This window comes from Onychomys torridus, chromosome 1, assembly GCF_903995425.1.
Source record: "Onychomys torridus chromosome 1, mOncTor1.1, whole genome shotgun sequence".
In the NCBI taxonomy this organism is placed as follows: domain Eukaryota; kingdom Metazoa; phylum Chordata; class Mammalia; order Rodentia; family Cricetidae; genus Onychomys; species Onychomys torridus.
Window position 1 is genome coordinate 67,368,963 of NC_050443.1, and position 16,821 is coordinate 67,385,783.

At 37.0% G+C, this 16,821-nt stretch overlaps 1 protein-coding gene across 3 annotated transcripts in view; it reads left to right on the plus strand.

Moving 5' to 3' along the window:
- Grm5 (glutamate metabotropic receptor 5) overlaps positions 1 to 16,821 on the plus strand; it is a 484,091-nt gene that overhangs the window by 417,795 nt on the left and 49,475 nt on the right. For all 3 annotated transcript variants that reach the window (XM_036186135.1, XM_036186149.1, XM_036186142.1), the window contains exon 9: positions 9,154 to 10,093. In XM_036186135.1, the coding sequence (XP_036042028.1) occupies positions 9,154 to 10,093 (940 nt within the window). The remainder of the gene's footprint in view (positions 1 to 9,153; positions 10,094 to 16,821) is intronic.

A 16,821-nucleotide genomic window follows, 5' to 3' on the forward strand; every position in this document is an offset into this window, starting at 1 on the left:
TTGGGGTCTTGGAGTTTGTTTAATATTTTGAAGTGTTGCAGTTAACAGACTTCATGGGAAGAATGGATCCAAATTATGTAAGTAGAGGGTATTTGTTATTGATTAACTTTTGGACTAAGGATGTGGTTCAGTGGATAGGAACACTTGCCATGTAAGCATGAGAACCTGAGTTCAAATATCCAGCACTTATGTAAGAAACTAGGAGTGACTTCACATGCCTGTAACCCTAGCATTGAGGGTGTAGATGGAGACAAATGGATTTGGGAGCTGACTGACCAGTCAGCCTAACAAAAAATTCTATCTCAGTGATAGACCCTGTCTCATGAGAATAAGGCTAGAGGAATAGAGGAAGACACTGTAAGTGTTCTTCTGTGCTCCCCATACTTACACAAAAGTGTGGGTACTCCTAAATTTACAAATGTGTGCAATACAAACATATAAATCATAATACACACACACTCATACACACAGACACAGACAGACAGACAGACACACACAACACACACACACACACACACACACACACACACACAAGACAGAGAAGGGAAGAAGAATAGTCCAATTTGCTGCATCTCTCTTTATTAACACAAGAAATGAATTGTCCAGGTCCATTGAATTTTCCAAGTGATATTAATCAATGATTAAGCAGCTATAAAATGCATAGATTAAAGCAAGATTATTTCTAATATAAAACATATCTTACAAATCTTGTGGTCTGCTTACTTAGTTTTGCCATTTCTGAGTATCATCTAGCACCTAAAATCCAACTGCAATAAACAGAACTCAGACCTCCATCTATTTTTTTTTTTTTTTTTGGAGCTGAGGATTGAACCCAGGGCCTTGAGCTTGCTAGGCAAGTGCTTTATCACTAAGCTAAATCCCCAACCCCCAGACCTCCATCTATAATGGCTATGTAACTTAGACTTCCTAGATGCAGGGAAAAATGACTTGCTCCAATTATCTGGATTATAATTCTACAATTTTAAGGTAAATATTAATATCTGAGTTGCTATGCCAACCATAGGAGTGATTCTCATTATACTAAAATATCACTCATGGACAGGAGACAAGCCTTATAATTAACATCAGGTACTAGCAACCAGGTAAAGAAGACGATTTATTTTTGTTTGTTTGTTTTTTGAGACAGTGTTTCTCTGTGTAGTTTTGGTGCTTGTCCTGGATCTCGCTCTGTAGACCCGGCTGGCCTCGAACTCATAGAGATCCACCTGACTCTGTCTCCTGCGTGCTGGGATTAAAGGCATGCGCCACCACCACCCAGCCAAGAAGACAAATTTAACACATCCCTGCATATATAAAAATGGATTGATGTTATGGTATGTATTATAGACAAAGTGAAGTACTTAAATTTTATTAAACAATTTATTATAGTTTACAATAGTGAATTATTTCCAATTCATCTAAACTATTAAAGAGTTAACATTTTTATATGAAGCTAACTGAATAAAAAAACAGGAAGATAGGGGATGTGTTGACTTCAGAAACAATACCATGCATCCCTGAGATCTCAGACCAGCACCCTAGATATCACACCTTGGGAGGTTAAAAAGATGGGGGAATAGATAACAAATGGCACACTGGTAGAAGAGAGTGAAAGCAAATATGACATTTCAGTCATCAGTCAACATTCCTTGCCCAGAACATGTATGTGGCCTGTGTGTCATAAGATGGGCCCAGTGTCCCCTTCTTGTTTTTTTATTGCTAACATGACCTAGTCTTCAGCTAAGGGCATGTGTATCTTATCCTCAGACATCTTCAGTATCAAATTTCTTCCATCAGAAATGTACAAGAGGTGAAGAGATCATTAAAGTGCCCCTGTTCCAGCTGACTTAGATAAAACACTGGCATCTGTATCTCATCCCCCCAGCCTGAACTGGCAGTTGGAAGAGAGCTTAACTATGCATCTGTCAAGGAACTGTTGCCACAAGAACATTGTTTGCATAAGTGTGCTTTCTAAATGTGAAGCAAGGCTGGTGGGCAGTGGTGGCACACGTCTGTAATCCCAGCACTTGGGAGGCAGAGGCAGGCGGATCTCTGTGAGTTCGAGGCCAGCCTGGGCTACCAATTAAGTTCCAGGAAAAGGCACAAAGCTACACAAAGAAACCCTGTCTTGAAAAACCATAAATAAATAAATAAATAAATAAATAAATAAATAAATAAATAAACAAACAAATAAATAAATAGATAGATAAATAAATAGATAAATAAATAGATAAATAAATAAATAAACAATGTGGAGCAATCACATCATCGTTAGGGGCTCCAGAGGTCATCCAATAGTCATTGATCCCATCACAACATTTTGATGCACATTAGTGGGATCACACAACCAATGTGGATTATACTATTCTGGTAGCTTCTTTCCTTGAACCAATTGTTGGATTTTCAATTTAAGATGTGTTAGTCTAATGAAGAAAAAAACTGTAAGCCAGATATGAAACAGGAGGAAGTCAATAGGAATCTAAATAAGTGATGTCAGGCCCTGCCCATTGTTTTCTAATCTAGAAAACTGCTTTTCTAGAAAAGAATAAAACACAGGGAACTCCATGGCTATGATGAAGATTAGTACCCCTAAAATATGACAACCTAAACTAAACTAATAAACTCACATGAAACGTTCAAACAAACTATAATATATATGCATTCCAGATTCTTAATGTCTGTACCTACTTACTTACACTGAGAATGAAATAAGCATAAAAAGCAAATTATTAGTTTAAAATACCCATAAATTAGAAGACAAAAGTAAGAAGATTGGCATTTCACATGTGTGTAGACAATATACGTAGTAGAGACCATCATCATTGTGAAAAAATTCACAACAAAGTAAAGTTTGTACTATTTTATGATTCTCTAAAATTTGATGGAATATGTTAAACAGGAAAGTCTTAAAAAATTAATAGTAGGCTCACAGCAGAATAGGGCAAAATTATGATGACTTACTACTAGCTGTGAACCTGAGACTTGAAACTTCCAGTAAGCTTTTTTGGGTGAGAACTGAAAAGGAAACTGAAGTGAAGTTCTATAGGAAGCTAGAGTGGGCCACACAATAAAAAACCATTTTCCTTTCATATCAGAGACACTCTCTTCCTGGCCAGTGAATCCTAGGCCACCCCTCACATACCCTACTTCACCTACCATTCCTTAATGCAAGACTCTGCCCTCATCTGCCTCTATGGATTTTAGTTATTGATTTATTCACATGATATTCTTTTGAACTAGAAACAATTCATTTCAAATTAGCTATGGCTTGGAGTTTCTGGTTCCATATGCCTACTTGGCCACATATAAAACACAACACAATCAAGCTGAAGATACACAGCATCACTGTAAGTTGTGACACTTCCATTTTAACTGTTCTTTCTTATTTAATAATATTGCTATCAATACATTAGAACCAACTCATTTAATCTCTTGTCTAACTACTTCAAAATTTCTTCTAATAATAGTTCTGAAATGTCCTCATCATTTATTATATAAAAATAGTGACTGTGAGTTTTGTCCTTGTCATCTCTAAACATCCTCTTTTAGTGGGCCTAATACTATTTTCCTTATGTCCTAACTCCCATTTCTAACTACCATCTAACTTCCTAACTATTCAGCTTTAAGATACTTCATCTAATGAAAGCCATAAGCAAGGATAGGATGTCCACAACTTAGATTTAGCATATGAGACATTCATTTATAAAATGAATGAAAAGTCAACTTGAGAACCCTATCACAGAATTGTTGACCAAGAGGCAGCAGTTGTAGAGTGCCATGCAAGTTGCATATTCAAAATAATATTTGTATACCACTCCTGGGCATATTCCCAAATGACTCCTTATCCTACCATGCAGGTACTTGCTCATTCTTGTTTATTGCTGTTCTATTCACAATTGCAAGAAAATGAAACCAGACTAGATGTCCATCAACAGATGAATGAATAATGAAAATGTGGCACATATGCAAAATGGAATTTTACTCAGCTCTTTACAAAAGTTAAGATTTCAGCATATCTGATAAAACAAAAAAATGAATATTAAGCAAAGTAATCAAGTCTCTGAAAGACAAAACTGTATTCTCTCTCACATGTAGACCTTATGTATATACAAAAACTTTCAGTGTTTATATGTATTTAATTCACCTACTAAATTGGGCAGGTGAAAACCCCCACTGTTTCAACCCTACACAAAGAAATGCAGACAAGTAAGGAATGCTTAGAACAAGAGAAATAGTCTTCATCAGGGAAGAACATACTAGTTGATTATCCAATAACAAAGGTCAGCCCTGGAAGCATTCACACAAGTAGCATTGTACAAACTGAGCAGACTGTATTTCTATACTTCTCTCTCTCTCTCTCTCTCTCTCTCTCTCTCTCTCTCTCTCTCTCTCTCTCTCTCTCTCTCTCTCCTATCTGTCTGTCTGTCTGTCTGTCTATCTATCTATTTATCTCCTTCCTCTCCTCTCTCTCTCTGTGAGACACTGAAAAAGATAGCATGGATTTGAAAGAGAGAAAGGATAGACTTATAAGAGGGTTTGAAGGAAGAAAAGAGAAAGGGGTAATGGTGGAATTATATAATGATCTCAAGAGAGAAATAATAAAGGAGGGAGGCTATGAAAGGTATAGACTGTGAGACTAACCAGAAGACCATGAAAAGAAAACAGGAGTTGCTAGGAAACTGTAAATCAGAGAGGATAAAGGTGAAAAGCAGGTATCAGGGTAAAAAGACACAAAAGAGGGGCAGATAGGAAAGAGTAGGGTTAGAGAAACAATAAAAAAAAATTATTTGAAAAATGACAATGAAGCCTAATATTTTTAAAACAAAAGATTTGCTTTCATGCCCAGTAATGACTCAAAATCTTTACAAACTTGAATTGTATTTTTGTTACACTCCTTAACTGATTATGGTGCAATGTCTGCTGCTGGGAGCTCAAGATGTCATTTGTTGATAGGAAAACTAAAATGAGTCTAATATATTTAGGAAGAACAGTTACAAAAGTGTTTCATGCAATGGTGTTATCATTGAGCTATATATAAAACTTCCTGAATGGTTCACATTAAATGAAAATATATTTCTGTGAATGTATAAATTCAAGTAAATTCTAAATAATCACATGAGAGCCACACCTTATTATAGTTTCTCAACGCATAAAGCTAATAAGTTTCACACATGAGGCTAATGGATTGCACATGGACAGTTCACGAATCTATCTGACATAGAAATGATGATTAATGTTATCCTATACAAAGCATTGAGAAATTGGGATACTAATTGCGTTTAGATAAAAGGCAGTTAAGAACAGAATAGCAGAAAAGTGAATATTTTTAAAAAGCCCTTAAGTTAAAACATTCAAAATTTTCAGTTGCTTTTTTATGTGGTTAAAGAATCTCTGGTTTATATACTATATAGAATTTTTATAGGAAAAAAATTTTTATAGGTTAATAATAACATGTGTACACTAGAAATGTATGACCTAACAGTGGAAAGAATCTCTGCATAATTGTTATCGACAATGAAGTTCATTGTCAATCACTGTCACAAATGCATTGTTCCATAAGATAAAGATAGTAGTGATTAATTCTTCCTTTTGAAAGTATTTTCTATAAGGGAAATTCTATAGTTATAAACTGAAGGTCTATGACATACTAAAGAATCAAAGGTAGAATGTTCTTAAACTTTAATTAATTAATAAATTAAACAATTTTTTTTGTTGAGACAGGATTTTATGTCTCCCAGGGCCTGCCCTCCAGCTGGCTATGTAGTTAAGAATGAGATTGAACCTCCTTGCTCATGGGATTACAAGCATGTCCCACTATCCTCAGTTCATGTAGTACTAAGAAATCAAACTTAGGACTTTGCAAATTCTAAGAAAGCACTCTATCAACTGATCTATAGCATCAGCCCAGTTTTATTTTAATATATAAGTATTGTATGTGAATTTAGGTGACTGAAAACATGGATACAGATCTCTGCATTAGCAGTAAGATATATAGAGTAAGATAAGTATTTGTTTATAATTAAAGATGTATATAATAACATATTCACTTTGGACTACTCACAAATTTTAGATTAAAAGATCTTTTATTTTATGTTCCATTCATTTGCCTGAAAATTTCATGATGCCATTTTAATAGCTTAAAATACTCTATTGTATTGAGTACTACTCAGCAGAGAAAATCAATGACATCATGAGGTTTGCAGGCAAATGGATGGATCTAGAAAAAATCATCCTGAGTGAGGTAACCCAGACTCAGAAGGACAAACATGGTATGTACTCTCTCATAGAAGGATACTAGATGTAAAACAAAGATGACTAGACTGCTACACAACTCCAGGGAGGCTACCTAGGAAATGGGACCCTAGGAAAGACACAGGGATCACCCAATGACAGAGAAATGGATGAGATCTACATGAACAACCTGGATGACAGTGGGAGTAATGAAGGGCAAGGTTTGAGGGAAAGAAAGCTTAGGGGAGCATGAAATCCCCGCTGGATCAAGAACAGAAAGGGAGAACAAGAAATAACAGACCATGATAAATGAAGACCACATGAGAACAGGAATAGGCAGAGTGATGGAGAGTTGCTCTGAAATCCACAATGATACATCCTCTGTAGACTTCTGGCAGTAGTCAAGAGAAAGCCTGATCTGACCTAGTCTGGTAATCAGATGGCCAAACACCCTAACAGTCATCTTGGAACTCTAATCCAATAACTGATGGAAGTGGATGCAGAGATCCTCAGCCAGGCCCCAGGTGGAGCTCCAGGTGTCCAATTATCAAGAAAGAGGAAGGACTGTAAGAGCGTGAATTGTTGAGACCAAGCTTGCAAAAAGCACAGGGACAAATATCCAAATGAATGGAAGCACATGAATTATGAACCAAAGGCTCTGGAGCCCCCAGCTGGATAAGGCCTTCTGGATAAGTGAGACTATTGAATAGCTTGAACTGTTTGGGAGGCATCCAGGCTGTGGGACCAGGACCTGTCCTTAGTGCATGAGTTGGCTGTTTGGAACCTTGAGCTTACACAAGGACACTTTGCTCAGCCTGGAAGGAGGGGACTGGACCTGCCTATACTGAATCCACTGGGTTTAAATGAATCCCCAGGGGAGTCTTGGCCCTGGTGGAAACAGGAATGGAGGGGAGGGGAGGGGGGAAAGTGGGTGTGGGTGCGGGAGGGGGGAGGACAGGGGAGACCATGGCTGCTATGTAAAATTAAAACACAAATATAGTAATAATAATAATAATAATAAATTTTAAAAAAAGAAAAAATACTCTATTGTATAAATGTACATTTTCTTTATCCATTCTTGAGTTTAGTGACATCTAGATTATTCCCAATTTCTGGCTATTATGAATAGAGGGGCAATGAACATGGTTGAGCAAGTGTCTCTGTGATAAGATGATTCATCCTTTAGGTATATTCCCAAGAGTGGTATAGCTGGATATTGAGGTAGATCAATTCCCATCATTCTGAGGAACTGCCACACTGATTTCCATAGTGGTTGTACAAGCTTGCACTCCCACCTTCAGTGGAAGAGTGTTTCCCTTGCTCCTCATACTGACCAGAATGAGCTGTCATTTGTGTTACTGATCGTAACCATTCTGGAAGGTGAAAGATGAAATCTCAAAGTAGTTGTGATTTACATTTCCTGATGGCTAAGCATGTTGAACATTTCTTTAAGTGTCTCTTGGCCATTTGAAATTCCTCTATTGAAAATTCTGTTTAGATCTGTATCCCACTTTTCAATTGGTTATTTGGATTTCTGATGTCTAGTTTCTTGAGTTCTTTCTATATTTAAATATTATCTCTCTATCAGACGTGGAGTTGGTAAAAATCTTTTCCCATTAAGTAGGTTGTTGCTTTGTCCAACTGACAATGTTCTTTGCCTTTCCAAAACTTTTCAGTTTCATGAGGTCTATTTTGTATTATTAATTGTTCATCTTAGTGTCTCTGTTAACAGAGTTCTATTCAAATCAATGCATTAGCAGTGAGGTATGTATCTGTTTATAGATAAGGATGTATATAATAACTCATATTTACTTTGGAATAGTCACAAAATTTATAATAATTAAGAGTAAGAAATAGAAAAAAGAAAGATCTTTTAACGATTCTAGAGAATACAAATATGTTTTCTAGTAAAAGCAGTTTTGCAAAGTGTGCAGATGACCTCAGGTATACAACTCTGTTGAGACTATAGTACTAACGGCTAACTATTTGAAACCTAAAATACTGATACATGAAGCAAGAAGAGTAGATGTATGGGGGGAAAGTATCATTCTTTTCTATTTTCAAATTGTCTTTTGTGTTTGTTTTTGGTTGTTTGTTTGTTTAAAAAAATCAAAAATCTTCCTTTGATTTTACTAGCCTCCTCCCTTCTGTGACATCCAAAACAAAGATATTTCTGAAAACCTTAGCTCATCCTTACCAGTGTTGGTCACCTTTCACAGATTTACTTTTAATGTACTTTGACATGCATTAAAACACCTTAGATAACTCTGAAATAGTTTGTAGGTTTGTCTACAGCTTAGATTTCAGACATCAATAAAAGGATGTTTGGAATGCAGCCACACAAATCTTTCCATGCCAATCTTCTACACAGTTCACAATAGTACTTCCAGTCAACTTGATATTCTCTGACCTGCAAGCTGCCCTGCCTGCCTGCTCTGCAGTCTCATCCAAGGCTGCGCATCACACTATTGCACTGTAGTGTCCTTTCTTTTCTCCTTTTCCCACATGTAACCTATGTTCCCCAAATATACTCAGTTTCATATTCTGTCATACAGCATTTTGTAGTTCCTATTGTAGGGATCTTTGGTTGCTCCTGACTAAAAATAAAGCCATGGCACTTCACGATAGGCTAACCTCAGATGTAAGCAATTGTTTAAAAGATGCCTATTAATTTTTATGATTATAGGAAAAATGATTATCATCATTTAGTTTCAGAATGTGGGACAGTTCATATCAAACAGCATACACTTAACAATATTAATTTTTCTGAATGAAACTTTGAAGGAATAAATTGTGTGAGACACTGAAATTATACAGGTAAATGAGAGACAGACTGAAACAATCAAAAGCAGCTAATTGTAAATTGGGTAAGCCAGATAAATTCATCTCCTTCTTTTTCAATATGTGTGTGTGTCTCCGCAGGTTGTGATTTGATCCCAGTACAGTATCTTCGCTGGGGTGACCCTGAGCCCATTGCAGCTGTGGTCTTCGCCTGTCTCGGTCTGCTGGCTACCCTGTTTGTTACTGTAGTCTTCATCGTTTATCGGGATACTCCAGTGGTCAAGTCCTCCAGCAGAGAGCTCTGCTACATTATCCTTGCTGGCATCTGCCTGGGCTACTTATGCACTTTCTGCCTCATTGCAAAGCCCAAGCAGATTTACTGCTATCTCCAGAGAATAGGCATTGGTCTCTCTCCAGCCATGAGCTATTCAGCCCTTGTAACCAAGACCAACCGTATTGCAAGGATCCTAGCTGGCAGCAAGAAGAAGATCTGTACCAAAAAGCCCAGATTCATGAGTGCCTGTGCTCAGTTAGTGATTGCCTTCATTCTCATCTGTATCCAGCTGGGCATTATTGTGGCCCTGTTTATCATGGAGCCTCCGGATATAATGCATGATTACCCAAGCATTCGAGAAGTCTACTTGATTTGTAATACCACCAATCTAGGGGTTGTTACTCCTCTTGGATACAATGGATTGTTGATTTTGAGCTGCACGTTCTATGCTTTCAAGACCAGAAATGTTCCTGCTAACTTTAATGAGGCCAAGTATATCGCCTTCACCATGTATACAACCTGCATCATATGGCTGGCCTTCGTGCCTATCTACTTTGGCAGCAACTACAAAATCATCACCATGTGTTTCTCAGTCAGCCTCAGTGCTACAGTGGCTCTGGGCTGCATGTTTGTGCCGAAGGTGTACATCATCCTAGCCAAACCAGAGAGAAACGTGCGCAGCGCCTTTACAACATCTACAGTGGTGCGCATGCATGTAGGGGATGGCAAGTCATCCTCTGCTGCCAGCAGATCCAGCAGCCTAGTCAATCTGTGGAAGAGGAGGGGCTCCTCTGGGGAAACGCTAAGGTAACAGTTGTGAGGGCATAGCAGGGCATGGCTGCTGGGGAAACCACTGTGATTGCTTTGTAGTCTTTCAATAAGGATGTCTGCATGACTCAAACTACAGGAGGCAGGGTGCTTGAGGGATTGAGACTTTCCCTAGTGTGTATTGTAGGATTGACTGAGGTTTGTCCAGTTAAATAAGCTAGAGCTACAAGCATAGAAGTCAAGATGGCTAATAAAACAGTTACATCCTAAGGCAAGTTAGTTCAGATGGGCAGGGAGAACAGAGTTAGATTATATTTTAGTTGAAGTAGGCAAGTTAAAATCTTTACAGCAATATTTTAATAGCCTAGAAGGACAAACAACACAATGCCTTTGCATGCAATTCTACTGAATTCATTAGTTTCCCAGTTCTTTATTGCATAGAGTTTCATCCCACCCTATGTTAAATATCATAAACAGCAGCTAATAAGTAACTGCAGTCTGTAAATGATCTGGAGCCAATAGATTCAAAATAGAAACCATGAGTCTTGAGAACAAATTCGAAGACATTAAAGTGTTACACAGATTGGTAATAGTTGGAAATAAGGAGGTACCATTCCATGAATTTTTATGGATTATAAGTAAAGATTTCCTCTATTTAGGAAATATGTCTATCAAAAAGCTGATCAGGACATCTCTCCTGGAATTTCATAATCTTTCTAAAAACTGTATAAGGAAATGTAAGCGAAATAATTTTCAATTAAAAAGTGTTTTTCAAAATTAAGATAAATATCTAAATAATATTTCCTCTGGATGACTTTTCTGTCATCCCTGCTTATTCAAAGCATAAATGATAGTGATGATGAATATGGAGTGTCTGCTGAGGTTTGAAATGGACCTATAAGATTTTTGGAGCTGTTTAGCCATAAAGCCTAATCTGTTGGAGTTATTAACTTGTACCTTTACCTCATTAAATTCTTTTCTAATTACTTTACATTTCTCATCTCTTCCCATGTCGGTTGTGGTAGACACTTGACAAACTAAGTTGTATCATTTCCTTCTTTGACAAATGCCAGAGAATCTTGGTTTATACACAGAAGGCCTTCCAATATGTCTAACCTGCTCATATATTTCCTCCATGCCTTCCTGACACCTCTATTAAACACTCCTAAAACTTCTGCAAAATCAGCTTTTCAGATTGGCTAAGATATGTATTTCGCAAACTTTTCTGTCACCAGCCACTCTTTCAAATAAAATTTTTCTAGGGAAAAAATGATTTATTAGACAGACAAGCTGGCATGGAAAGGCAATTGTTTGCATAGGTCTGAGTACCAAGAAGTCAACAGGGAAGACTCCTTAGAAAGAAAGCATCTAGTGATGGCAAAGAATGCTGCATAACCAGCTTTTCTTCTGTTTGAGTGCTGACATTGTCATCTTGTCTCTGTACTGTATTGATTTCAGATGACTAAATAAGATCACTACATTTATATCATGGACTATAAGGAACACATAGTAGGCACTTTAGTCAAAGTAACATATTGTTATGCTAGACAGCCCTGGAACTAAATACTAGCAGCAGAAATTACTTAGCGATGTATCCTTTGCCAGATTTTCTTAGCCTCTCTGAAACTCAGTTTCTCCTCTGATGGATATTGTGAAGTACAGCTGTTACTCAGTTTGAAGACTACATAACATATGCACTTAGCATATATAACATAAAAAACACTTCTTAAGAAGTATTATTTTAATGAACGAAGTTATCAATTGCAAGTATTCTTCAATACCTGAGAGTCAGTTATATACACAAATAGGATGATATCGACAATGAAAAAAGGCATCCAAAGTGCAGTGCAAGTTTGTGAAGACTGCTCTTTCCAGGCTTCACCATCTTGGCATCATGACAGATCATTTAGTATATCTTGTTTCATACTCTGGTTAGAGCAAGCACCCTGGGAGTGGAAACCTCATACCTTTCTGTAGATCCCTCTGTTCTTGGTGCCTAGCTGGACTCACAGTGGTACACCACACATAGAAGCAGATCATTAGTGGTGTGTTGTTGTATTTGATAAATTAATGAGTTTAGAAAGGTAGTAATGTACTAGGGTTTAGTTTTTGTTTGTCTTATAATGTGCATAGCACTTCGCCGTGATCATACCAATTTTCATAAGATTAAGCCTGCAGTATTCAGTGATACAAATATCCCTCACAATCCTATCACCACCAGTCTCAAATCAAGAAATGGATGGATTGTTAATCACATGTCTTGATGCAGTGATACTGTTTATCTATGATATTTTACTAATATTTTTAACTATCTTATTTCAACTTTTTATTTAACTTTTTCATTTTATATACAACCCTCTGTTCCCCATATCTCCCCTTCTCCTGACCCCCTTCACCTCCCCCATCCCATTCCCATCTTCTCCTCATACAGGGTAAGGCTTCCCTTGGTTGGGTAGTAAACGTAGGCGGGCATACCAAGTTGGAGCAGGACCCCTCTCCCCTGCATGAAGGCTGAATAAGGGATCCTACCATAGGGAATGGGCTCTAAAAAGCCAGTTCCTGTATCCAGGATAAGTCTTAGTCCCATTGGCAGAGGCCCACAAATACATCAAGCCATGCAACTTTCACCCACATTCAGAGACCCTGGTGCCATCCCATGCAGGCTCCCCAGCTGTCAGTCCAGAGTCCATGAGCTCCCACCAGCTTGGGTCAGTTATCTTGGTTGTTTTTCCCTTCATGATCCTGACCCCTCTTGCTTCTATAATACCTCCTCCCTTTCTTCAACAGACTCCAGGAACTTGACCAAGTGCTTGGCTGTGTGTCTCTGCAATTGCTTACATCAATCACTGAATGTAGGTTCTATGATGACAATTAGGATAGAAACCAATCTGAGTACAAGAGAAGACTAGCAAAGATAATCAGGCTACAATCCATAACCCCAGAGAAGGTAGATAAAGAGGAAGACCCTAAGAGTAACATGCATGGATCACTCCAAAAGAGGAAAAGGTTAAGTTCTCCTGGGTAACCTGGGAAGGGGAAGTAAAAAGGAGGGGATGGGGGTGAAAACATGAGGGTTTGAGATGGCCTAGTTGGGGGAGGGATGGAGAGGAGAGCAATGAAAGAGATATCTTGACAGAGTGAACCATTAAGGAGTTAGAGAGAAAACTGGAGCTAGGGAAATCCCCAGGAACTCACAAGGGTGTCCCCAGCTAAGACTCATAGCCATGGTGGAGAGGGTGCTTGCACTATTTTTTTAAGTGATCAGAGATAGGATTTCGTGGCAATAAGTGAGTTTGATTTCCTTTCGAGAGCCATATTTTTCAGGGTATTGAATCTGGAAGTCAGTGCAATTAGGTGTTACAATCTCAAAATAAAATAAATAAAAATAGAGAAGTACTTTGAAGCAATTTTTGTTGTTTTATGTAACCTTAAAGAAAGCCTGGTCTGTCCATGTGATTATAGCTGAGATAGGCTACAATCTGATTATAGAGAGATTTTCTTTCTGCCACCAAATAGGATATGTGAGCTGGCATATGCTGTTGATGTGGAGAAAAAAAATCAGAGAAAGCTGCCATCCTCTTGCAGTGCATCCCATCCCTGCTGCTCTTTTCAAACTGTAATCCTCAGTGAGTGCTGTGACCTCAAAGTCCTTTCCTCTTTTGTTCCTACCTGATCCTAAACTAAAATATTGCTCCTCTTTGATACAGAGTCAAAATGCTCAAAGCACTAAGGTACTATTTTTCACATTGTAAGATACAACTATATGAATTTACCACTCCTTCAAACTCCAATTTTATAAAGGTTGGTGTGTATTACATTGTCACACTAGAGTTTAAATAACAGGGAGCAAGTTAAAAAGGTGCCTCTTATATTTTCATGTTTTCTTCTAAATTACTTCTATTGCTTGTACTTTTCAGTGACTGAATTCTATCTTGTGCTATTGATGTCATATGTTGGGGTTTAGGAAGGTCTTCAGTAGGTAACTAAAATCCAAAACATCAGGTCTTTAGAATGAGAAGTTCCTGTTCTGGCCCCACTTTGCTCTGCACCATTCCATCTCGTTATGGAGACAGCAACTGCTATTAGCCAGGACTAGTTCTGAGTCATGTTTTTCTATGTGATCTCTTTAGGTACATCTTCATCAGCAATCATCCAATCAGAACAAAAATGGATGCCTCTCCGTTCTAAAGAGAATGATAATTACATGCCATAGAGCAAGGGATGTTGTAACAATTCAAAGTTTTCTATGATTGTTTCCAATTGTTAATATACCCTCTTGGAGAAGGAACAGATAGGGGCCATACATGTTGAGCAGTATTCCACAAGGATCTATGCCTTGGTTTAAATATAGCATTATTAACTTGAATGAGATATTTTAGTCCATTTAATAAACTATGAAATGGTACATAATAATCCTAATTTTAAAGAATAGGGTTCTATATTAATGTTTAGTAACAACACATAGAAATCAGTCAATAAATACAAAACATTTTAGAATTGAATTTAATTGTAAGAACCAATTTTTAGATGCTGATAAACTGGTTCTGCTTGTTAGGAAACATATTTGTCAGAATCCTGTAGAAATGGTCTTTATGTCTTACTAAACTAAACTTAACTCAAATGTCTACCATAAAGTGAAAAGTAGCTTTTCATTGTCTGTAAAGGGAACTGGATGGGAAAGTGTGGCAATTTTCACTGTATAAGTGGATGAAATTTGTCTACAAGAGAAAGTGTTAATACAAAGTAGTAATAATGGTTGGAATAATTGAATAGAATAAGGAGACTGGCAAAGAAGGAAGTAGTGGGAAAGAATTGAAGTGATAATTTAAAGAGTATAAATCTGAAAGTCTTTAGCTATTCCCCATTTGCTATGTTCTGTCCACTTTACAGAATTTTTCAGATATAATATTCACCTAACATTGATCCCATGAAATATGGCAAATATCAGCACCCATATTTTCCAATTTTCAAATGAAGGAACTTGAGGCTAAGCATCATTTGAAGACTTCTCCATCACCTCATAACTTGGACGTGATGGAGCAGTTTTCAATTTGGGTCTTAGCTTGTCCTCATAAGAGTTGAGCATTTCCCAGTGAACCCTGTAGATGTGTCATGAAATTTTCTTTGGAAAACAAATTATTAGTCTTTCAAGCAATGCCTGAAAAAAAAATCTATTCTTTGATTAGAGATAGATGCTGTCAAATCTTATAAGATAAAAACCAACTCTTCATTAATTAATTCTTCCCATTCATTTTTTGCTAGAAGTATAAAGGTCTTTTTATGGAAACAACCCTTATACACTTATTTGATTTGATCTACAAATCTCTCCATTTTTTTATTTGAAGAAAGTTAATGTGAGTATTTCTACAGAGTATCTGTAATTTGTATGTCAAGGCATTGGATGATAACAAGACACTAGTAGATGAAGCTGATCATGTAAGTGTCACCTCCACAGCATCTGTGGCATCTGAGACACATATAACAAATGCCTGAACTTTTTGTAAAAGGGTAAGTTTCTGGCCACAGTTTTATATCAAGAAAAGATCTGTTTTCTTAGGAAAAAAAGTGGGCAAAATTAACTTTGAAAGAAATTGGGAGGAGAAAGGGAAAATATAGCTTTACTCTGAGGTAACCCCATTTCTAAAGGCATATGGATACAAGACAGAATCAGTCTGATCCTTCAGTGTGTTCTAAGATGGAACAACTGTCTGCAAACTACTGACAGATGCTGAAGAAGCAGGCAAAGCCATCTAAGATGATGTTTTCTCCCTACACTGGGATTTCTTGCTTTAAAGGCATGCATTATGGCCAGCTCTTGAATCTTGATGGGTAGACTTGGAATTAACTGGCACACATCATGGAAAATGCAGAAAAGAAGGGGTTTAGAGTCTCTTCAGACAACATGTGTCAAGAACACATTTGATGAGAAATTATATATATATATATATATATATATATATATATATATATGAAATAGCACAGAGAAAACACTTGTAGTAATTTATTCTACATAAAAACTTGTTAGCCTCTTCTAAGCAGATTCAAAAGAAAAATGACTTGTAAAAGATAATTTGATAAATTCAAAAAGACAAATATCACATTTCATTCCTATGCAGAATCCATAATACACATGCATTTGTATGCACACACACACACACACACACACACACACACACACACACACATAACACACATACTCACATATGTCTGAATATATTTACAGAGTATCTGTAATTTATGTCATAATATTGACTATTAACCAAAACATCAGTATCAATAGAGGAGAGAGAAAGAGAGGGCAATTAAATTAGGAAGGTGATCATTAGGAGGAAAGCAGAACAGTAAAGGGTAATAAATGGGGTGAATGTGAGTAAAGTATATGGTATTCACACATGAAGGTGTCAAAATAAAACTAACTTTTCAAAGAGGGATGATTTCACAAACTCAGAAAGACAGTACCATGTTTTTGCTCAGATGTATGCTCACGCTCAGAATTTATAACATTTCCATAGACGTGTAATGTGAAACATGGAAGATGATAGTCTATCAGGGTACATTTCATCAAGGAAACCAATGAAAGCAGAAGGAGGATCAGAGAAGGAAATGAAAGACTGGATGTGAGCAAAATACACTGCATTCATATGTGAATTCATAATGTGTTTATTCATAATGAAACTTCTTGTTTTTTTAAAGGGATAATTTGACAAAACCTAGACAGCACATCTAAATAAACTTTTAAGTATACATGCACACAAAATAATTTTGTA